The sequence below is a fragment of the Pristis pectinata genome, chromosome 18 (genome assembly GCF_009764475.1).
Source record: "Pristis pectinata isolate sPriPec2 chromosome 18, sPriPec2.1.pri, whole genome shotgun sequence".
In the NCBI taxonomy this organism is placed as follows: domain Eukaryota; kingdom Metazoa; phylum Chordata; class Chondrichthyes; order Rhinopristiformes; family Pristidae; genus Pristis; species Pristis pectinata.
In genome coordinates, this window is record NC_067422.1 from 4,697,689 (window position 1) to 4,722,090 (window position 24,402).

The following is a 24,402-nucleotide window of genomic DNA, read 5'->3' on the forward strand; positions in this document are numbered from 1 at the left end:
CTGACATTCAGTGTAACAGCAGTTGGGGATGGCTAATCAAGACTGACATTCCAGTGGCCCTTCATAATGAAACATTCACAGGAGTGACCAGCACATCAGTGAGAAATACAGTGGGCTAGAGCTTGCCAGGAAAGGTAGGCAGGGAAACACCACCATTTACCCTGACAGGTCCCAGCAAGTTCAGCATTTCTGCAAGAATGTGAAAGTTCCGAAGTTGCTGGCTGGGGTTTGCTGATGATTTTGTGGTTCTGCTCCATTGCTTGACATTTCATGGCAATGGAGCATAGACTTGGTGAAATTCCATGGCATTTACACTGGGGAATTTGCTCTTGGATCCTGCACTAAGCACGACCTGGCACAGGATCCAATCCTTTCCACATCCAAGAAGAAGGAAAGAATTTGTAATACTTTAACTATTTGTTTGCTTTGGTGTTTTTAATTATTAAGGAGTTTTTAAATGCTTATTGTGACCCGGGTGCAATTCCAGCCGCTGTCTGTAAGGAGTTTGTACGTTCTCCCTGTGTCTGTGTGGGTTTCCTCCGGGTGCTCTGGTTTCCTCCCACATTCCAAAGACGTATGGGTTAGGAAGTTGTGGGCATGCTATGTTGGTGCCGGAAGCATGGCGACACTTGCGGGCTGCCCCCAGAACACTCTACGCAAAAGATGCATTTCACTGTGTGTTTTGATGTACATGTGACTAATAAAGAAATCTTATAATAAAAATTGAGATTTTTTAAAGTATTTTTAAATAACTTTTGATATTTAGTAGTTTATGAATGCTTCTGAATGTCAGAGCCATACAGCAGAAAAGCTTTCTCCAAATGGGAGCAGCTTTGTGACTAGGAAGAGGGCAACATCTGTCCACTGAAGAGCAGCTTTTGTTCTAGTGCAGAAATAGATGTTGATACTTCCTTGAAGGGATCAACAGATCAAACATTAAATGATTGTAAATATCTCAAAATTGCTTTGGATGGTTTTCCCACTTATGAAAGTGAACTCTGAAATTACTCACAGTATCTGGCAAGGCCCACAGTATGAGTTGTCATGTTATAACCCAGGCAGCATTACTTAATCCTTAAACACAAGAAAATCTCCCTGCTTTATAATGCCAGGGACAATCAGTAGCACTGAAAGACTCTACCTCTAAAGAGTTTTGCTACTTGTCGAAGGTTTCCTTGGCTTTTCTTGGGGCAGGACTTTCTCTGGGCTCCAACACCACCTGATTTTGTCATGTGACATCTTACTGCTACTTGGCCTTAATTGGCTGCAGGGGGCTTTGATCTGTTAAGTTCTTCAGGAATGCACACAAGGTAAATTTAGAAGAGATGTATATCACAATGGTGAGTGCAGGCAGTGGGCCACACTGCAAAATCTGCACTTGTTAGTCACAAAGCCTGTGTGTCTGGAGCATCAGGCAGAAGATACAGGAGCCTGAGGGTACATACCACCAGGCTCAAAGACAGCTTCTATCCCACTGTGATAAGACTATTGAACAGTTCCCTTATATGATGAGGTGGACTCTTGACCTCACAATCTACCTTGTTATGACCTTGCACCTTATTGTCTACCTGCACTGCAGTTTCTCTGTAGCTGTGACACTTCACTCTGTACTGTTTTTGTTTTTACCTGTACTACATCAATGCACTCTGTACTAACTCAATGTATCTGCACTGTGTCATGAATTGATCTGTACGAACAGTATGCAAGACAAGTTTTTCACTGTACCTCGGTACAAGTGACAATAATAAACCAATACCATTCATAACCTAAATACTTCACAAAGTGGATTGCAGCCAGTGAAGTTCTTTACAAGTATGGTCACTGCTGAGGAACCATGGCAGAGGTCCATAGTATGATAAGGTCTGGATAATGTATTTTTGTCATGTAGACTCAGCGATAAACTTCGGCCAGGGCACTGGGGAGACCTCCTCTGATCTTCCTGGAAATAGTGGAACCCTCTGCACCAACCTAAGAAGGCAGTCAGGAGCTCTGTTATGACGCTGATGGAGGAAGGGAGTATTTGGGGGGAGGGATGGGGTTCAGATCATTGGGTTGCCTTGCCCTGATTGGTGACAAGTTGTTTGAGTGTTGTTGGTGCTGCACTCATTGGGGCAACTGGAGAGTGTGAACGGATTGAGTGTACAGTAGCCAAATTTTCTTATGAGTTAGCAGCTTGTGAGGAGGACCCAAAGATGCCACAAATGGATATAGATGGGTTAAGTGAATGGGTAAGAATTTTGAAGATGATGTATAGTACAGGGAAATGTGAAGTTATCTACTTTGGAAGGAAGAATGAAAATGCAAATTATTATTTAAGTGGAGTGAGACAACAAGCTGTTGTGCAAAGGGATCCAGGGTGGGAGGTGGGTGCTAGTGCGTGAAACACAAGTTAGCATGCAGGTCAGCAAGTAATTAGGAAGGTAATTGGAATGTTGGCCTTTGTAGCAAGGGAGATGGAGTTTTGATGCAACTTTACAGGGAATGATGAGATCACACCTGGACTACTGCATGCATTTTTGGTCTCCATAATTAGAGAGTGGATTCCTGGGGTGAAGGAGCAGATGTATATGTTGGGCCTATACTCAGGCTCTGGAAGAATGAGAGGTAACCTTATTGAAACATGTTACGTTCTGGGGTTGATTGACAAGGTAGATGATTGAAAAGATGTTCTCCTTGTGGGAATATCTAGCACTAGAGAACATAGTTTCAGAATAGGAGGTTGCCCATTTCAGACATGATGAGGAGGAATTTCTTCTCTGAGGATCCTCTTCCCAAGAGAGCTGTGGAGGGTGGAATCATTGATTATATTCAAGGGAGAGACTGAAACTACGAGGGAGTTGAGGGCTTTAGGGAGAGAGAGAGAAGGTGGTCTGAGACCAAGACTGGATCAGATAATACCTGACTGAATGGTGGATCAGGCTCGGAAGTGGAAGGGGGGTGGAGAGGGGCTGACTGGCTGGCTTACTCCTGCTTCAGATTCTTGTGTCATCATGCTCCTGATGTGTCTTGTAGAAGGTGGAAAGGATTAGAGGTGTTCGGAGGTTATCCGGCCTCTGATGTGCTCTTGAAGGCAAAATATTCGTGTGTCTGGCCCAGTTGTGCTTCAGGTTAATGGTGCCCTCAATTCCACTCCCCTAACCCCTGCGTGCGCATACACACACACACGGCAGGCCAGGCAGCATCTATGAAGAGAAAATCAATACAATCCATAGTTAATGTTTCAGAGAAAAAGTGATTTGTCAGAACTGGGAAACAGAGAGGAGACTTCAGCTTTAAGATGCATGGAAGGTGGAGAAGGATGGATGGAACAGAGGGAATATCTTTGACAGGGTGAAGACAGGATTGCACTGGGGATAAATTTAAAGAGGGTTTTCGGGGAAAGTTTTTTTACACAGAAAATGGTTGATATCTAGAACTCTTGTGCCAGAGGAGATGGTGGAATCAGACACAGTCTCAATGTTCAAGAGACATTTAGACAGGCAGTTAAGTATGCAAGGCATAAAAGGATATGAACGTAGTGCAGGTAACTGAGATTAGGAAATTACCTACAGGAAAGATACCAATGAGGTTGAAAGAGTGCAGAGAAAATTTACAAGGATGTTGCCAGGACTTGAGGACCTGAGTTCTGGGGGAAAGGTTGAATAGGTTAGGACTTTATTCCCTGGAGCGCAGGAGAATGAGGGGAGATCTTACAGAGATATACAAACTTATGAGGGGTATAGGTAGGGTGAATGCATGCAGGCTTTTCCCCGAAGGTTGGGGGAGACTAGAACTAGAGGACATAGGTTCAGGGTGATAGGTAAAATAATTAAGGGAAATCTGAGGGGAAATTTCTTCACAGAGGGTGGTGCGAGTGTGGAATGAGGTGCCAGTGGAAGTGGTAGATGTGGGTTCAATGTAACATTTAAGAGAAGTTTGGATAGCTACATGGATGGGAGGGGATTGGAGGGATATGGTCTGGGTGCAGGTAAATGGGATGAGACAGAAGATCAGGTCAGCATGGACTAGATGGGCTGTGGGGCCTGTTTCTGTGCTGTAGCGCTCTATGAATAAGTGATTGATGAAAGCATCTGATTTAAGATTAGTGAGGAAAGTTGGTCAGAGAGAAAGCAATCAAAGGGACATGCGAAAACTCTGAAATGCACGTCAGACATTCGGGAAGTGCCCTGCAGCTCAGGCTGTGTCAATGGAGAGGGAAAACCTGAGTCGGTGTTACAGATAGATGAAACACAGCAGAACTGGCAAAATACAGAAAGGGAGTTGGCTAAAGTTGTCCCAATCCCACTGATTTATCTGTCTGTGGCCTCCAGCACAATCTAATGAGACCCAATGTAAACTTGAAGAACAGCAGCCCATCTTCTGTCTGGGCACGCTGTGACTTTCCAGACTCAATATCGAATTTCGGTAACTCCACAGATGCTGCCTGACCTGCTGAGTGTTTCCAGCATTTTCTGATATTGGTGGATACTGAGCCTTTGCTCATCAAGAGTAGGTGGCTGGACTGTCTCGTGGTACTGGTCATAACCAGCCACTTCTGTGTGCAAGTGTTTCTTGCCATTTATGAGCTAATACCTGAATGTTGTAAAAATCTTGCTGCTTGTAAGTGCGCACTGTTTCATAGAACATAGAACAGTATGGCAAAATACAGGCCCTTCAGCCCATAATCTTGTGCTGACCTTTAAACCTCACCTAAGACTATCTAACCCCTTCCTCCCACATATCCCTCTATTTTAAATTCCTCCATATGCTTATCTAGTAAGCTCTTGAATTTGACCAATGTACCTGCCTCCACCACCGCCCCAGGCAGCACACTCCATGCCCCAACCACTCTCTGAGTAAAAAAAAAACCTCCCTCTGATATCTCCCTTGAACTTCCCACCCATTACTTTAAAGCCATACCCTCTTGTATTGAGCATTGGTGCCCTGGGAAAGAGGCGCTGGCTGTCCACTCTATCTATTCCTCTTAATATTTTGTACACCTCTATCATGTTTCCTCGTATCCTCCTTCTCTCCAAAGAATAAAGTCCTAGCTCCCTTAGTCTCTCCTCATAATGCATACTCTCTCAACCAGGCAGCACCCTGGTAAATCTCCTCTACACCCTTTCCAATGCTTCCACATCCTTCCTATAATGAGGCAACCAGAGCTGGACACAGTACTCTAAATGTGGTCTAACCAGAGTTTTATGGAGCTGCATCATTATCTCGTGGCTCTTAAACTTGATCCCTCGATTTATGAAAGCTAATACCCCATAAGCTTTCTTATTTGCCATGTGGTTATGAACCTATCTGAACATTGTTCAATCATTAGCAAACATCCTCACTTCTGACTTAGTGATGGAAGGAAGATGTTTGGGCCAAGCACACTTATCCTGAAGAACTCCTGCGGTGATATCCTGGGACTCGGAGGATTGACCACAACAACTATAGCTATTTTCCTTTGTGGGAGGTATGACCCCAAACACCAGAGTGTTTTCCCCATTCACTTGAGGGTTATCTATGGGCTTTGAGCCATGCTCAGACAAATGTTCTCTTGTTGTCACTCTCACCTTGCCTCTACAGTATAGCATTTTGGTCCATGAGTGGTTCTGGTGGAACCCAAACTGGGCATTGGTGAGCAGGTCGCAGGTGAGAAACTTCATTGATGATTGAGGGTAGACTGATTCGGGCATAATTAGGGGGATTAGCTTTGTTCTGCTCTTTGTAAACTGGTCATTATATGTGCAATTTTCCTCTTTGTTGGGTAGGTAGCACTCGGTGACTGTACCAGAACAACTGTGCCTGAGGCACAACTAGTTCTGGAGCACAGAACTTCAGTACTGCAGCTGGAACGTGGGTGTTTCCTGTTTTCTTAACTTCTATCTCTTTTTTAAGCTTCCTTGAAATCCTACCCGAACATCATCTGATTAACAACAGCAACATTTACATTGTGCTGTCAGTGTAGCAAAACATCAGAAGGAGCTTTGCAGAAGTGAAATCAAATTAAAAATTGACCTGGAATAATGGATTGGAAGTTTAATTAGGGGGAGCTTTTAAGAGGGTCTTCAGGGAGGAGAGTGTGGTAGAGGTGGCGGGGTTTCTGGAGGGAGTTTCAGAGCCTGTGGCCTCGGTGTCTGGAGGCACAGCATCAGCAGTGGACTGGTTAAATGTCAGGCAGGTTTTATCCAAGAATGCTGCCTTTGGGTATGTCACAGTTTTTGTCGTTGGTTGGCCATTTGCCCTACAGCTGAGTTTGCAGTCTCTCTGTACTCTAATTCTTCCAAGTGTAATATGGGTGATACAGTGATGTTATACTGTCTTCCACTGGTGGTGTCTTGGTTTACAACCATGGGAAAGATCGAGGTGTTACCATGGCAATGAGTCCTTGTTTAGTTTATGCCAGTTTGGTACCATCAGTAGCTCAACTGATTTGTCGTGTAGTTGCTCTGACAGGTGTATGTGGCAGGACTGTTACCATAGTGAATATGACCAGGGCGATGGGATTGTGTAAGGTTCCTTCTCACATTTCATCACACCATCTGACAGGTTATCATGAGATTAAATCATGCTGCTGGATTGCATTGCTTCTCACTACCTCCTCTTATATGCTGATGCTGGCAGTTCCTTGATCGTCTTGCTCTGCACCAAGATCCTTCATCCTTCATTTTGCTCCATCTTCCAGATCAGCCTTAAAACCTGCTTTCTTGTTGCCCTTTTTATCTAGACTGTCTGCCATATCTAACCCTCACGCTCTCAAGTACTCTGAGAAGGCTTTCCGGAAGAAAGGGATGTGTAGCAATGGAAGAATCTCTCACCGGTTCTGCAGACCACTCTGAACTCTGTCCAGAATCCTGATTGTTTTAAACTTAGAGCCAGGCCATTTAGGTGTAAAATCAGGTGGATCGTTCCACATATGGACTGGTAGAAATCTGGATCCCTCTCCCCAAACACTACCGGGGCAGAGAATCAATTTACATTTTCAAAACAGAGTTTGATAGATTTTCTTTGGGGAGTGTTGAAAGACGCACAATGAGGAAGATTCAAGGGTCTGAACTGTCTGTCTGTAACTGTGTTCACAGATAGAGGAGCTTATGGGTCAGTGTGCATTAGGTGACCGGATTCTGCTGATGTACCCAAGGATCCCAGGAATGGTGAATCCTTGAATCCCGCTCTTGGGTGGGAGGAAGTTTCCGTATCTGCCGCGTTCCACCCCTGGGCCAAGATTGGGAGGTTACAGCTTTCTGACCCAGTGTTCCAGCATTTGTTGCAGTGGTGGGTGTGTGAGGTATCAGTCATTCCACAGACCTTGAAGGGACAGATTGTAACTTTGCAAACTTAGAGGGCTCGTACACTACTTCCTGAAATATTTTAATTGTCACTCCACGGGCCATGATGTGACTGGGCTACAGGGACTCTTTAAACCCCAGAATTGGATGGGAAACATGGGGGAACTGCCAAGATGTTTTCTGCTGCTCAGAATGCAGCCATGCTTGTTGGACTTTCATCTTGACATCACAGAGAAAATAATGGAACTCTAAATGTGGAAGAAAACAAGGAGCAAGTAGAGACAGTAAATCACTTCGGTCTCTGTTCCAAAGGCTTCTGTAAATCTTCAGAATTCACAGCATCAGGTGCAAGGACTGGAATTTACACTGTTGTTATGTTAATATTTTCATTTAATTTACCATTGCACCAGCAGAATAATGAGGGAATTAACACTGACAGCTCAAATTTTTTTTGCCATCAATAATAGGTTGTAACCATGGCAACTCAGTGACAGGGTGAAAGGCATGTAAGACGAAGTACAACCCCAAAGCAGAGCCCAATTACTTTGAGTCACACAGCTTTATCACAATCTGGAACACATCTGATGCTTGTATAAGACACTGATGGCTTACGTGACAGAGGTTTAATGGGTTTTGGAGAAATCTTGGTGTGTTTAGTGCATGGCCATTAACTGATTTAAAGCCCCACCATCTCAGAGTGAGCCTCGGGATAGTGTTGTCCTTTTTTTAATGTAATTACATGTGATTTCCCCTTTCAACTTTCTCTAGAGCTGTTGGCTGGGAAACTGTAACACAGCAGCAGCCAGTCTCCACTTTCAGCCTGATCAGACAGTATTCAATACACAGAGATCAAAGGTAAAACCCTGTAGACAACATACTGAAAGCAAAACTACCATCAGTGCCTGTTTACAACACATAAGGTGATACAGCAAAGGTATTATTCATCACACTGGGAGCAAAGCTACAGTCAGAGATTGTGTATACAACATACACTCAGAGCAAAGCTACAGTCAGAGATTGTGTGTATAACATACACTCAGAGCAAAGCTACAGTCAAACCTGCTCTAGAATACATCAGATGCAAAACCACAATGAAAGCAAAGCAGCACATCATGTAATAAACTAGTTAACAATTATACAAAACATCACAACCATCTGACACAGAATATTCTGTTTGATTGAAATTTTCTGTAGTTCAATTGGACTGTGTATTTGGATCAAAAAAAAGATGCAGGAGAAACTCAGTGGTTCAGGCAGCATCTACGAAGGGAAATGGACAGTCAGTGTTTCGGGTTGAGACCCTCTCTCTGGACTTAAAGATAAAATGGTGAAGGGAAGGAGCAAGAGCTAGGAAGTGATCGGTGGATCCCGGTGAGGAGGGGGTGACAGGCAGATGGAGGAAGGGAGAGTAGAAATCGTGACAGAAGCTGGGAGGTGATAGGTGGAGGTGACAAAGGGCTAACGATGATAGAATCTGATAGGGGAGGAAGGTGGAGAATCTCTCCTCTAACTCTCAGTCCAGATGAAGTGTTTCGACCCGAAATGTCGACTCTCCATTTCCCTCCACAGATGCTGCCCAATTCCTCCAGCATCTTGTTTTTCGCTCCAGATTCCAGCATCTGCAGACTCTTGTGTCTCCAGTGTATCTGGATCAATTGGGGAGTCAATCCTGACCAACAGAAGAGCACCAGACTGATTCTTGAGATAGTGGGGACTACCATGTTTGAGAAATTGTTGACTATCTTTGTAATCACAGGAGTTTAGAAGAAAAAGAGACCTCATTGCAACTTAAATTCTAGGCTAGATAGACTGATGTGGGGAGCACACTTGTCCTGACTGGGTTATCTACAAAGGGAGGTCACAGTCTCAGGTTACTGGGCAAGAGACATAGGACTGAAATGAGGAGAAATATCTTCATGATGGTGTTGAACCATTGGAATTTGCTACCACAGAGGTGTGTAGAGACCAAGTCTCTGAATGTATTAAGGGAAATAGGTGAATTTCTAGACACACAAGGTATTAAGGAGAATGAGGAGAGAGTAAGAATTTGGTAATTTAAAATGGAGGATCAGCCATGATTGTATTGAATTGAGGAACAGGTTCAAAGGGTCTTTTTCTGATCCTTTTTTTTCCTGGACTGGGAGTGGAATGAGATTTGAACCCATGAAACTTTGTTGCATGGGTCCATTGAGCCTTAGGTGATACCAGTAGAGCTAAGAGTCTACAGCTTTGCAGTGATGTGCAAAAAATGCAATGAAATGTGAATTGGAAGGGACAGGGTTTGCAGTCAGCAATCTATAAGGAAAGGTCTCGGAGACTGACTCTACTGTATTACCTGACCTCGCTGTTAACAGTGGCTTACTTTGTGATGCTTCATAGTGGTGGCAACATGAATGAATTTGATTTATTTTGTTAACAGTCTAAATCAAGTTCTTAATCTAAATCCAGCTATTCCACATTTTGAACAGCTTCTTGCCAACTGATCATGTAAATGAGGTAACAATTTGACTCAGTCTTGGGACAGATGGTATTTATAATGAAGATCTGTTCATTCCTAGAGATATTTATTCCAAAACCTCAACATTTAGTTCCTGTGGAATCTCTGATTATCCTATCACCTGTGTCATTTCCCTTTTTCGGTGTTCCTCTCTTTGACTTGTTCATTTCAGAAATATTGAACGTTGGAAACTGAATTTCCAACTCACAATACTAGAACAGCAGCACAGCTCTGAAGAACGTCGGGTGTAGCAGCAGGAGTAGGCCGTTCAGCCCCTTGAACTTATTCTGCCATTCAACAAGATCTTGGCTGAGCTTCCATCTCTAACACCATTTTCTTCAACCATCCCCATATTCTTCAGTTCCTTTAATATCTGAGAATCCATTGATCTGTGTTTTGAATGAGCTCCACAACCCTTCAGGGTAGAGAATTCCAAAGATTCACCATTCTCATCTCAGTTCTAAGTGGCCCACCCTTGTTCTGAGACCCTGACTGCTGGTTCTAGACTCAGCCAGGGAAATATTCTCTCTGCTTCCACCCTGTCAAGCCCATTAAGAATTGCACAAGTTTCTACAAGGTCTCCTTCCATTCTTCTGGGCAAGTCTACTCAATCTCTCCTTGTGCAACAGGAGACAGTCAAGTGAATCTCTGCTGCATTCCCTCTATCAAATGTTTACCCTCTTTAAGGTGAGGAGACCAGTACTGTGCACAGTGCCACAGGCACAGTCTCACTGAGGCCCCATATGTTTACTAAGACATCTTAACTCTCGTTCCCAAATCCTTTGCTAATAAAGGCCAACATACAATTTGCCATCCTAATTGTGTCTGGGCCTCCCTGTTGGCTTTTGTGACTTGTTTGCAAGAACACTCGGGTCCATTTGAACATTGACATGTACCAGAGGCCTTGGTCAGCACCTTCACAGCTTCATCAACAGCCCTCCTCTCATAAGGCAGTGACATTCACTGATTGTTGCACATTGTTTAATTCCATTCACAGCCTCTCAGTTGGTGAAGCAGCCAATGCATGCACACAGACAACTTTCAGGGATGGGCTAATAGAGAAACATTTGCATCATTAAAGTGTCAGGCAATGACCATCTCCAAAGAGAGTGTTGACCACCCACCCTTGACGTTTAACAGCATTATCACAACCAGATTCGTTAACCTGAATTCTACAGCCTGCTTCGTCATGTTGGTTTCTTATTGCATGTTCACTAAGCTAACATGTTTTTGATTGTGGCTGTCCCTCTGAATGTGGTCAGCATGGACTGGTTGGGCCGAAGGGCCTGTTTCCATGCTCCATGGCTCTATGGTAGAGCATCACTGAGAGAGCCAGTTGCATTGAGCCAAGTTGGAGGTGAAGTTGTTGGAGCAGATGATATGTGTGGGGTTGGTGCACTTCTTTGTGCCCCTTGCTGGAGGAACATGACGGCTCGAGTTTGCAGCATTATATCCAGAGACGGCACTGTGCTCTCCTTGCTCTGACTACATTATGTGTAGAACAGTCATTTGAGATCGCAGTGTGGAATGTGTGAAGCTGACAAAGATCATTGAGGAAACTTTGAGGACCTTTTTTTTAAAAGAACAGAACCAAATCTCTCTCTTTTTGCTTTTGTTTCTAGGATCCAAGAAGCAAACACAAATTTAAAATCCACACTTATGGGAGTCCTACTTTCTGTGATCACTGTGGCTCGCTGTTATATGGCCTCATTCACCAAGGGATGAAATGTGACAGTAAGTTTTCTGTCGGTGCTTGCTTTACTCCTTGAGAAGAAAGCAGAGTTGTGTAGGATTTAAAATTGAGGCACTTTAGTAGGGAAAATCAAAATATAAGTAACATGTTTAAACATAATTTGGAGACGCACGTGCAGATGTGCACACACAGACAGACATACATTAGCAGGGACAGGATGTGAGAAAAAAATGCACCACAGGTATTTATGTGAAATAGGCAGATATGTGATAAACCAACCCTCACTCTGCTCTTGATGTACAATCTCAGAAAATTAAATCCATCATCAGGCTATGCTGTTGCAGGAATGCCATTTGAAGCTTGGATCATATAAACTTATTAAAAGAATATATATGGATATCTCCAGTTAAGCTGCTCATTACATCTGCCGAGAGTCAGCAGTGAAGTTTCCATTTGTTAGCTTCACTTGTGTAATCTGATGGAAGTGTATACCAACCGGAACCCTCGGATGGTTTTTCACCCACGCTCTTCCAGGATAGATCTGTACCAAACCCAGAGCTCCATTGCCCCAGTTGCGGGTCACTTGTTCTAGCAGAGTCTCTCATTGAATGTTTTCCAAAAGGATGTACCTATTTGGTTACAAGAGGCATCACATTGCAGATCCTGGCAAATGTTCACCTTGAAGCAGGAATTGGAACCATGGATGATTTTCTCCTGATCCTCAAACCAGCCACCTGACAAAGAAGTGCAGATTGTTGGGTTAGTTGGTCGCTGTGTATTGCTCGGAGTGTATAAGTCATTGGTGGAATCTGGAGGGAATGTGGGGAGAGTAAAATAGGATTAGTTTAGGATTGGTATAATTGGGTGGTTGACTCAGTGGGCTGAGGCGCTGATTTCTCTGCCAAATGGCTCTATTACTCTAAGTGTTTAGGTCACTTCTGGTGTAAAATCAGCTCACCTGCTCTATCAAGGGTCTGGAATTGGAATGGTGCTGCTTGCCAAGGCACCGTGCACTTCCTGTTAAATGAATTTTAATTCCCCTTTCCCCTTCACTTCCCACAAACAGGGCAGATTTGTTTTTTCTGAAGACCCCTCCAGTATTTTGGTACAACAAACGTTATGGAATCATACAGCACAGAAATGGGCCCTTCAGCCTGTTGTGTTGAACTAACCCTTGAGTTGTAGTGTTGTAATGGCAGTTTCTGAAATGTGTGTGCCTTTCCTCTCCACAGCCTGCGACCTGAACGTACACAAGAAGTGTGTCATAAATGTACCCAGCATGTGTGGGACTGACCACACAGAGAGGAGGGGCAGGATATTCCTGAAAGTGGAGGTTGCCAATGACAGTCTGCTCCGTGTCACAGGTAAGCCGCCCATGTAAATAGCAGCAGGAACATAATATATATAAACACAGGAGTTGGCCAGTCATTTCTTGGTACATGCTCTGTTTTCAGTATGTGCCTGATCTTTTTACGTTAATGTCATTTTCCTGCATAAAGCTCATATCCCCGATTCCCTAAGTATCCAAAAATCTGTTAGTCTTTGTCTTGAATAGTCAGCGAATGGCTTTCCACGACACCACCTCGAATAGAAAATTCCAAAGATTCACCACCCCCAAATGAAGGCATTTCTTTTCATCTCTATCCTGAGTGACCAATCTCTTGTTCTTGAAGCCATGGCCCAGGTTCTGGACATTTCAGCTGGGTAACCATTAACTCCACGTCGACCTAAACAAGTCCCTTAATAATTTTGTTCATTTTAATGAGATCACATAATTCTTGAAAATTTGCTGATTTCTCTTCTTAATGGCCTGGTTCTGGTTTTAAGATTATACCTTCTTGACCTGGAGAAGATTTTATATCTACCTTGAGAATTATTTCGAGATCTCAAATATCAAATCATTACTTCATTTTTTTCTTTTTCCAATGAAAATGTGATCTATCCTGATAAACAAATCCTTCCAGGTCAATAAAGTTCTTCACTGCCCATTGACATCAACCTGAACCATTCCCGGTCCTGCCCTGTTGTGTGCTTTCCACTATTTTGTCTTTTTGATTACCCACATTATCGGCATAATAAATGATGCTGCAGTGAACGGGGCTGGGTACTTTACACAAGCTGAGATTGACCAATGATGAAACCCTGTGCCGATTTGCCAAAAGACCCTGTATACATCAGCAATCATCTCAAGGTCTACGATCCATGCTGCTCAAATATCCAAACTAAAAGCCAACCGTTCAATGGAATTCACATCATCCCCATACTGAGAGTTTTGAAGCCCAAGTTTGATCACTATCAGGAGCAGGCGGTTTGACAGCACTGTTTAAGGCCAGAGCTTATATCTGGTAAAATGAGAATATAATTAAAACATTATCTGGAACTGAGGCACTGTACCCCAAAACCCTGTGCTCCACTTCTTCGCTGAGTTCAATGCCATCTATTGAGAAAGGCTGCTGATAATGGTGTTGAGGTGTGGCGGTTTGGTTAAAGGTGGTGCATGGCCAAACTTCAGGTCGCATGTCTCAGACAGTGTAGGCCAGATATTTAACTTATGGACACATTTAACGTTGCATGGGACAGAAACAAACCAAAGGAGTGTGTCAACAGGTCAGATCTGAAGTAATTTAGAAGTAGGCTCAGCAAATGGCCTGTTTCCATTGGTAAATTCTACAGGATTACCAAGAACATGCAGCAAAAATGGGTCATTTTGCTCAACCAGCCCATTTCAGCTTTTATGTCCGACTACAGCTTCAGATCCAAGTCTCCCTCAGGAAGGTCCGAGCTTCAGGCTCTGGTTCATGAGTCTACATGTTGATGGGTTGTGACACTCAGCCTCCTAAAGCTGGAGGGAAGAAATGATTGATTCATTTTAGAGGTGTTTGGTAACTGGATCCAGCCTCGGGAAACAAGAGGAATGAACAGGTCATTTTTGGACTAGGAGGCTGTGACCAGTGGGGGTGGTTCTGGGGTCACTGCCGATCCCCCACCTGTTCATGATCCTCGATGACAATGGTGTAGAGGGCCTGAAGGGAAATATAGGCAGGCTAAGTGAATGGAGAAGGATGGAGTAAAATGTGGGGGGAGAAGGTGAATGAGATCATCCTCTTTGGTTATAAAAGCTTTTAAATGGAGAGAGATTAGAAGGTGTTAATGCTCAGAGGGATATGAATCACTAAAAGGGAACATGCAGGTACAGCAAGAAAATAGGAAGCCTATTAGGACTACAGTAAAGACACATTACCACAATTATGTGCGGCCCTCAAGAGACTGCACCTGGAATATTATGTACAGACTTGGTCTCCTTCTCCCTAATGCGAAAGGATTTATTTGTGTAGTGAGGGTTTACCAGATTACTGCCTGGGGTGGGATGGGGGGAAAGATGGGAGGAACCAATTTTGTAAGGAACTGAAAGGGCGAGGGCTGTTTTTCAAACAACTTAGTGAGACATGGAACTTCTTTTGTCTGGACTTGGGAAGGGGTGGGCAATTGGAGAAATCGGTTTTCTTTCTGGAAATGAGGTTGGGGTGACTTTTCTGCGAGGAACTTGGGTGGGAATTGGAGGGAAGGAAGGGGGACAGTTTTAAGTGTGGAACTGGGGAGGAAAGTGAGTTGATGAAGAGGGAAGATGGTTTTCGAACTGAGAAGCTCCACAATACCTACCACTCAACCAGTTCCAAAGAGAGTGGGAAAAATCATGGAAATACCAGCATCCCAATTCACAGAGACTTGGGAAAACGCTTAAAATCATTTCAAATCATGCTGGCTATTCTGGAATCACTCAACATCTGTGCCTTGGGTACAAGCCCACTTTCCATTTGGAAGGAAGTGTGGGATATCCCCAGTGCAGAGACAAATGCCTCATTACAACACAACTGTCTGGCTTCCACCTCCCTCCAAGATGGTAGATGAGTCCCAGTGTAATCCATGGGACATGGACCATGTGTCCACCTGCTGCACGGGAGCCCAAAGTACAACAGTGGTCACAAGTCTCAAACCATGGGAGACGTATGTCAACCATTAAGGTTTTTTTGCAGGAATCTTCTCATTTCTCCACTTGGAATCTCAGAAGGCTGTTGACTGAATGAACAGATCATAGTACAAGGCTTTTTCATGTCATATGAAAGACACAAATCAGAATTGTTACTGCACCAAAGGAGTCTATTTGGCTTGTTGATGGTGGTTTTCCATATAGATATCCCCTCAGTCCCATTCCCCGGCTGTTTTCCTGTAGCTTTGTGAATTATTTTCCCTTGTTGTTATATAATTCACACTTGAAAACCCTGATTGATTCTGCTTCCACCTCATTGATAGACTGTGAGTCACATAGCACGGGAATCAGTCATTTGCCCACCACGTCCGTGCCAACCAGAGGGCACTCACCACGTCCATGCCAACCAGAGGGCACCCACCTGTATTAATCCCATCTTCCAGCATTTGGCCCAGAGGCAGTTCAAGTCTAGACACTTCTTAAGTGCTGTAGCTTAAATGTTGTAAATCATCACCACTCACTGTGTAGAGTGTTTCCTTTCTGTGTCTTTTGGCCATCATTTTGAATTTGTGTTCCCTGATTATCAAACCACTGGGGACAGCTTCTTCCTGTTTGCCCTTTAAAATCTTGGTCAGAAAATTCTCATCATCTGTGGACAGATAAGCAGAGCTAATCTTTGAGGTCAACAGCCTTTCATTAGATAACTTTCTCTCTTCACAAATGCTGCCTGACAATTTCTAGAATTTTGTTTGCTTTTATTTTGGATTGCCAGCATCTGCAGAATTTTGCTATCGTCAGATCTTTCTCAAATCCTGGATTGTTCTCCTGTGACACTCTTCTGCTCCATGGAGAACAATCCCAGTTTCTCCAGTCTAACGTTAAAGCTGAAAGCCCTTAATCTTCAAATTATTTGAGTAAATTTCTTCTGGACAGTTCAGCACTGCATCACTCAGCCTACATTGTCTCCCAGTCTTTTTCTGCCAATATGTTTCACTCGTACTTCCCCATAGTAAAGGATGTAAGGATATTCTGGCAACCACGGTGAGCCCTCACTGATGGGGAAGCTGCAAGAAACGAAAGGTGATAGTCCCTTGGACAAGTATGGATTAGGGAAGAAAAGCCAGCATGGAATTGTTAAAAGCAAATGGTGTTTTGATTAATTTGATTAAACTTTCTGATGAAACAACAGAGGATTGATGAGGACAGTGAATGATGTGTGCATGGGGTTTCCACAGGGGTTGATAAAGCACTGCATTAGCAGCTAGACAGTAACATTGAAGTCCATTAATTAAGAAGCAGTGGCAAAACGGACACATCATTGGTCAAGAGTCAAAGTGAGAGTAATGGTTGTTCTTCAGCTGGAAGTATGCAGTGGTGTTCTGTAAAGGTGAGTCCTGGGACCACTGCTCTTCTTGATGTATATTAATGACTTAAACCTGAATGATTAAGGCACTGTTTGCAGATGGTAGTGTATTAAACAGTCAGCTGGATAATTATCGTGTTCGAAGGGATAGTGCACAGGCTGATGGAATAAGCGGTGGTGTAACAGGTGAAATAGAGAACAAAGTGACAGGTGAAGTAAGTACAAGTGCGACATTTTGGTTGGAGAACATAATGGATATAATGGGAATGATTCTACGGTGGGTGCAGAAACAGGGAGACTTAGGTGTGTAACTGCACAGATCCCTCAAGATGTCAGGACAGATTGAGGAAGATGATATGGTATCCTGGGCCCCATAAAAAGCAGCAGAGTAAAGAAGCTGGGAGGTAATGTTCATCCTCTCTAAAGGACTGGTTCAACCATAACCAGAGTATTATGTCTAATTCTGGGTTCCACGTTATATGAAGGATGAGATGGTACTAGAGAGAAGATGCTGAAAAGATTTACAAGAATGGTTCCAGGGATGAGGAACTTCAGTTCTGCTGGTAGACTGGAGAAGATGAAATTGTTCTCCTTGCAGCAGAGGAATGTTGAGAGGAAATTTATTGGAGGTATTCAAAACCATGAAGGATCTGGACAAAATAAATAACTGTTTTCTTAGGTGGAAGATTGAGAACCAAAGGCCACAAATTATGGTGACTGGCAGAAGGACCACTGGTCACAGGAGGAAAAGTATTGTTGTGTAACAAGTTGCTATGGTCTGGACTGTACTGCCCAAAGAGGTGCCTAAAGTAGTTTTAAACATGGGTTTCAAAAAGGAAATATTAAGTCTCCAGAGAAAAAAAATAATTTGCAGGGCCCAGATGGTGTGCCAGGAACTGGGGCTAGATTTGTCTTTTCTGGAAAGCCAGCAAAGAAATGATGGGCCAGTGGCCTCCTGTGTCATAATGATTCAATGATACTTTAAAGCAGTACCACAAGATATTTTATCTCAACCTGAGGCTTTGGTTTAATAACTCATCCGATGACAAATGCCTCTGACAGTGCACTCACTCTCTGTCATGGACTGAAATGTCAGCTGTGTTTAGAGACTGTGTAAAATCCAGCAGGTACATTTGGGGAAACCAGTGAATGCAGATGCTGGAATCTGAAGCAACAAACAATCTGCTGGAGCAACTCAGCGGGTCAGGTAGCATCTACGGGGGACATTTGTGGCCTTTCGGGGGCAGTGGGAACACAGTCATGGGTAACTTGATTTAAATTTAATTGTACTTGATTAGTGGTGGTTCCTCAATGTGCAGGGTGTACCAGTACAGTCGCCCTTCTGTTAGAAGCGGTCTGAGTCCACATCCATCCAATTACACCAGCTGTATATGAAGGAGAAATAGGAGGGGGGAGCAGTATAGCAGTGTCATCTCTAAAGAATGAAGCTAAATAGACTGGCTCAAGGTTGTGCTCTGCAAGCATTTAATTCTATCTAATTTAATGTTTAGAATGTTAGGCGTGAAAATTAGGAACTGTGAAAGTAGCGCCTTGGAACTGTTTCGTTGTTGAGTGTGTGTTGCCATCCTAATGAGCTGAAAGAAGTCCATACAAGTAGGAAGAACCTGGGATTAGAGACATAAATAGATCAGAAGTGTCTCTGTTGAGTTTATCCTGCTGCCCGTGCATGGAATTTTCTATTTTACAATACCTTAATGAAATATCAATTGATATGTAATGCACCTTCTCTGCCAGCAGAGTTGGGGTGGCCCTGCAGTCCCAGAGCCAAGTGGCTATTTTTATAACTAACTCTGGTCAGCCTGGACAACAGGGATCAGCAGATCATCCCTTTATGGAGGGCACCATGTCCCACCCTACTCCCATCTCCCAGCCTGTGAGCCATTGAGGATTACTGCAGAATGGCTGGAAAACTTTCAAAGCTTTCCTCCCCACTGCCCCCCACCCCATCTTGGTCAGAGCTCATGTGGCTACAGATCCCCTCTTGCAGCTTTTCTCACCCTGACTGCACTCAGCTCAAATCACAATGTCCCCCCCAACCCTGATCCCACACCCTCTGGGTCGTTATTACTTAACTGTGACTTCTCAGTGAGGAGGAAATTGGAAAAGGTTTTTCTTAGATCAGGGAGTTGAAATTGAAGTTCTTAACTGGAATTAACTGTCGGCAGTTGATGCTTTTGAGGATTATGGTGTTAAAATGCAGTCAGAGAAAGCTGGAGAGATTGGACAAACTTGGATTGTTTTCTCTGGAGCGCGGAGGCTGAGGGGAGACGTGAGAGAAGTTTATGAAATTATGAGAAGCACAGATAGGGTAGACAGGGTCTTTTTCCCAGGGTAGAAATGTCAAATACGAGAGCGCATAGCTTTTAGGTGAGAGGAGGAAAGTTTAAAGGAGATTTACAAGGCAAATTGTTTTTACACAAGTGTGGAAGGTGCCTGGATGGAAGCGGGTACAATAACAGCATTAATAGGCATTTGGCCAGGGAATGGAGGGATACGGACCATGTGCAGGCAGATGTGTAGTTTAAATTGGGATTGTGGTCATCACGGACATCGTGGGCCGATGGGCCTGTTCCTGTGCTGTACTGCTCTCTGTTCCAGGAGAAAGTAGAAACGGCACAGCAAGATCTCAACCTCTAGAGGGTACATCAGTGGATCTGAGAAAGCACAAGTTGGATGCTGAGCACGTCCTCCGTGGTTGGGTGAGAAGTGACTAAATGATGCTTGCTGTATTGATTTGGCACTCTGACTCCTGGCCATTTGGTGGACTGATTGTGTTTAAACTGCACCAAATTGTCGATTGTCTCCTGTGTGGTGCTGGTTAATGAGAATGAAAGCAAAACCTGCATTCCTGTGGTCCCTTTCACTTCTGTGCCAGGGTCACTTCTGCAGCCCTTCCGTGCCAGGGTGGCACAGTAGCATAACGGTTAGTGTGACGCTATTACAGCGCCAGCTATCAGGGTTCAATTCCCGCAGCTGTCTGTAAGGAGTTTGTACGTTCTCCCTGTGACTGCGTGGGTTTCCTCCGGGTGCTCCAGTTTCCTCCCACATTCCAAAGATGTACGGGTTAGTAGGTTAACATGGGTGTAACTGGGCGGTGCGGGCTCATTGGGCCAGAGGGACCTGTTACTGTGCTGTATAAATAATAAAAAAAAATAATGCTATGTTCTCCTAAAGATCAACAAACTATTGTTTACAGGATTTGGGAACCAATTTGTGTGCTGCAAGTTCCTGTAAACAGTGCAATGTAGATCAGATCATTAGTTATGGTGATATTGGTTGAAGGATAAATATTCACTAGAATACCGGACAGAATTGTCATGATCTCCTTTGACATAGTTGCATGGATCTTATGCATCCACCTGACAGCACAGGCAGGGAATCAAATTAATGAGTCTAAAGGACAATAGCCCCAACAGTGTGGCAGTCCTTCAGTACTGTACTGAGTGTCAGCCTGGATTATTACGTTCAACATCGTGAAGTAGGATTTGAACCCATGACCTTCTGACAGAGTGAGCAGTGCTACCCAGAGCTAAATCTTGTCCTTCAGGAAAAGAAATCTGCAGGGCTCACCCACTGCAGCCGGACACATCACAAAATGATCGACAGTTACCTTCCACTTGAAATAACCTTCATTTGTATCCAATATTTAAATAAAACAGCAATCAAACCAGACAGGCTACCAAGGCACCAGGTTTGGATATGACAAAGTTACTCTTAATTCAGTTGACTTTGTGAAATCCTTCTCAGAAACATCTGGGCACTGGTGTCTGATTTGGGAGAACTGTCCCATAGTTTGGTCAAGCAACGTGATTGCACTGGAGAGGGTGCAGAAGAGATTCACCTTGATGTTACCTGGGTTGGAGTGTGTCCGTTATGAGGAAAGACTGGATAGGCTGGGTTTGTTTTCCTTGGAGCAGATGAGGCTGAGGGGGGAACCTGACACAGGTACACATAGTTACTAGAGGCATAGATAATAAAAAAAACTTTTCCTCATGACAGAGGCATCTAAGACCAGAGGGCACGTTTAGAGCGAGGAGTAAGCGGTTTAGAGGACATCTGAGGAAGATTTTTTTCCTCCTGTGGATGGTTGCAGTCTGGAACACACTGCCTGAAGAGGTGGTGGAGGGAGGTACTCTGACACATTATAGAAATGCTGGAGGAACTCAGCAGGTCAGGCAGCATCTATGGAGGGAAATGGACAACTGATGTTTCGGCTGAGACCCTTTATCAGGACTGGAGAGGAGGAGGGCAGAAGCCAGAATAAAAGGGGGAGGGGGAGGAGCACAAGCTTGCAGGTGATAGGTGAGGGGGGGAAGGTAGGTGGGTGGGGGATGAGGGGGTGTAAATGGGAATGATGTGAGAAGCTGGGAGGTGATAGATGGAAGAGGCAAAGGGCTGAAGAAGAAGGAATCTGATAGGAGAGGATAGTAGACCATGGAATAAAGGGAAGGAATGGGGCAGGTTGTCAGGGCAGGGGAAAGAGGGGGGGACAGGAAAAGGGAAAATGGGGGGGGGGGGAACAGAGGGGAATGGTTACCGGAAGTTAAAGAAATCTATGTTGATTTTATTAAAGAAAAGCATCTGGATGAGCTGTTGAATCATCAAGGAATGGGAGGCTCTCACCAAGTGCTGGTAAGTGGCATTAGTACAGACAGGTACTTGATGGTACGGCATGAACACGTTAGGTACAAGAACCTGTTTCTGTGCTTTAAGGCTCCATGACTCAACAGCGTGATGTAGTTGAACTCAGCGTTATACGTCGCAGCTCATGGGAGGAGGCTGCTCCAAGAACCTCCCCATCCTCAAGGACATAGAACTGGTGCTAAAGATAAGGCTGAAAAGTTGGAGTATCAAATAACATTTCATCCTGAGATCCCACAGTCAGAGAAGCTAATTTAATTCATTTTTGTGATATCTAAAGACATGGCTTGGAACACTGGAGCAGCTTGGCATCCTCCATCTGTAGTCTGAAAACCTGATCTCCAGTATCTGCTGCACCTCTAGCCAGCCTGTTCCGATATACGTACAGCAAACCTCACAATGTAGGATATTGCTCCTGTTTGTCTTGTCAACAATAAGCAGAACTAATGCAACCCAACAAATTACTGCCCAGTTATCTTACTCTTGGTTATCAGCAATGTGACGAAAGATGTCGGTGACAATGATGCAAGCAGCACTCACTCACCAGTAAACTTCTCCCAATGGTCAGAGTGGGTTGCATCGGAACTACTTGACTCCAGACCTTATTGCCCCCTTGGTATAAGCACAGCTCAAAGAGCTGAATTCCAGAGATAAACTGCCAATGACTGGTCTTGGCAACAAGCCAGCATTCAATTGAGTGTGGCTTCAAGAGGCTCTTGTAAAACTGAAGACAAACGGGAGTCACGGGAACACTCCCTGCTGGCTGGTGTCAGAACTTGTCCAGAGAAATATCGGTGTTAATCAGTGTTCATCAGGGTCCTAAACCCAGCCATCTTCAGCTGCTTGATCAATGAATTTCCTTCCATTATGAGATAAGATTTGGGTTTGCTCACTGATTGCTTGTCATACAAGACCCAGACAACATTAGAGTAAGAACTGTCAAGTGACAGGTAACTTCTTATCCTCTCAAATGCCAGGAAACAACCATCTCCAACAAAAGATCGGGTTGCTACCTCACTTTGACATTTGGGAGCAATCTCTTTGCCATGTCCCTCAAAATCAGCATCCTGAGGGTCACCATATACCAAAAACATCACTGGACGAGACACACAAGTACTGTAGTGACAAGAACAGGTCAGAAGCTGGGTATCCTGCACTGAGCTACTCTTAAGAGCCTTTCCGCCATCTACAAGACAAGCCAGGAATGAGATGGAATACTCTCCATTTCCCTAGAGGAGTGCAGCTCCAGCAAAACTCACAACAAGTGTGATACCTTTCAGGACAAAATAGCCCACTTGACTGACACCCCGTTCACCATCTCAAGCATGAAGTCCCTGTGCCACTGGCATACCATGGCTCCAGCGTGGCTTCTTTGACAGCACCTCCCAAATGAATGGCCGCTGTTGCTTAAAAGAGCAAGGACGACAGCTGAACACCATCTGCAGGTTCCCCTCCCGGTCACACAGTCTTAACTTGGAAATAAGTAGTCATTCCTTTATTTTTGCTGGGTCTAAATTACTGGTACTCCCTATCCAACAACAGTGGGAGTATCTTCACCAGGTGGACTGCAGTGATTCAAGAAAGTGACTCAGCACCACCTTCTGAAGGATATTTATGGATGGGCTGCTTCATTATCAGAAGAATTGCAAATGGATTTGAATACTGTCGTCATCAGCAAACATCCCCACTTCTGACCTTGTAGGGAAGATTATTATCTAAGCAATTGAATCTGATTGGGCCTGGGACATTGCTGTGGGAGTTCCTCAGGGTCATGTCCTAGGGCTGGGATGATTAAAGTAGAATAGAATGATGGACTGGAAAAGTTTCGAGTCTTCAGCTCTGAATAAAAACAAAATATAAAGACAAAATTTTGTGGAGGACTGGACTAGGAAGAGATCTGTTTTCCAAATCAACTGTAGAGTGGTCTTAAACTGATAAAAAGGAAATTCAGAATATGAAGAATAGTAAATGTCTGGCAGGTTATTGAAGGCAAAAGGTTTGAAATCATTCAGTGTGTAATGATACAGGGTGTGCAAGATATACTGAGACTACCAGCCTTGATTTCTAATCTATGTTTGGCCTTGCCCTTCCCTTTTTCTGTAATCATGTCGTAGAATACTGAGAAGTATTAGAACATAGAACATTACAGCACAGTACAGGCCTGTCGGCCCATGATGTTGTGTCAACATTTTATCCCGCTCTAAGATCTAACTAACCCTTCCCTCCCACATAGCCCTCCATTTTTCTATCATTCATGTGTCTATCTAAGAGTCTCTTAAATGTCCCTAATGCATCTGCCTCCTCCACCTCTGCCAGCAGTGTGTTGCACACATCCACCACTCTCTGTGGGGGTGGGGGGGGGGGGGAATAAAAAAAATTGTCTCTGACATCCCCCTATACTTTCCTCCAATCACCTTAAAATTATGCCCCCTCGTGTGATCCATTTTCACCCTGGGAAAAAGTCTCTTACTGTCCACTCGATCTATACCTCTTACCTTGTACACTTCCATCAAGTCACCTCTCATCGTCCTTCTCTCCAAGGAGAAAAGCCCAAGCTCGTTCAATGTATCCTCATAAGAGATAAGATGTATTCTCCAATCCAGGTAGCATCCTGATAAATCTCCTCTGCACCCTCTCTAAAGCTTCCACATCCTTCCTAGAGGCGACCAGAACTGAACACAGTACTCCAAGTGTGGTCTAACCAGAGTTCTATAGAGCTGCAACATTACCTCGCAGCTCTTGAACTCAATACCCTGACTAATGAAGGCCAACACACCATACACCTTCTTAACAACCCTATCAACCTGCGCAGCAACCTTGAGGGATCTATGGACCTGGACAAAGATCATCGACGAAGGCATAGCAATCTCTTCCCTCGCTTCCCGTAATTACCTTGGATATATCCCGTCTAGTCCCGGTGACTCATCTATCCTAATG

General features: G+C 44.1%; 1 protein-coding gene across 2 annotated transcripts in view; it reads left to right on the plus strand.

The window, feature by feature from the left end:
• The window catches only part of LOC127579768 (protein kinase C alpha type), a 320,846-nt gene that overhangs the window by 141,968 nt on the left and 154,476 nt on the right, over positions 1 to 24,402 (plus strand). For both annotated transcript variants that reach the window (XM_052032673.1, XM_052032672.1), the window contains exons 4-5: positions 11,382 to 11,493; positions 12,685 to 12,816. In XM_052032673.1, coding sequence (XP_051888633.1) covers positions 11,382 to 11,493; positions 12,685 to 12,816 — 244 coding nt within the window. The remainder of the gene's footprint in view (positions 1 to 11,381; positions 11,494 to 12,684; positions 12,817 to 24,402) is intronic.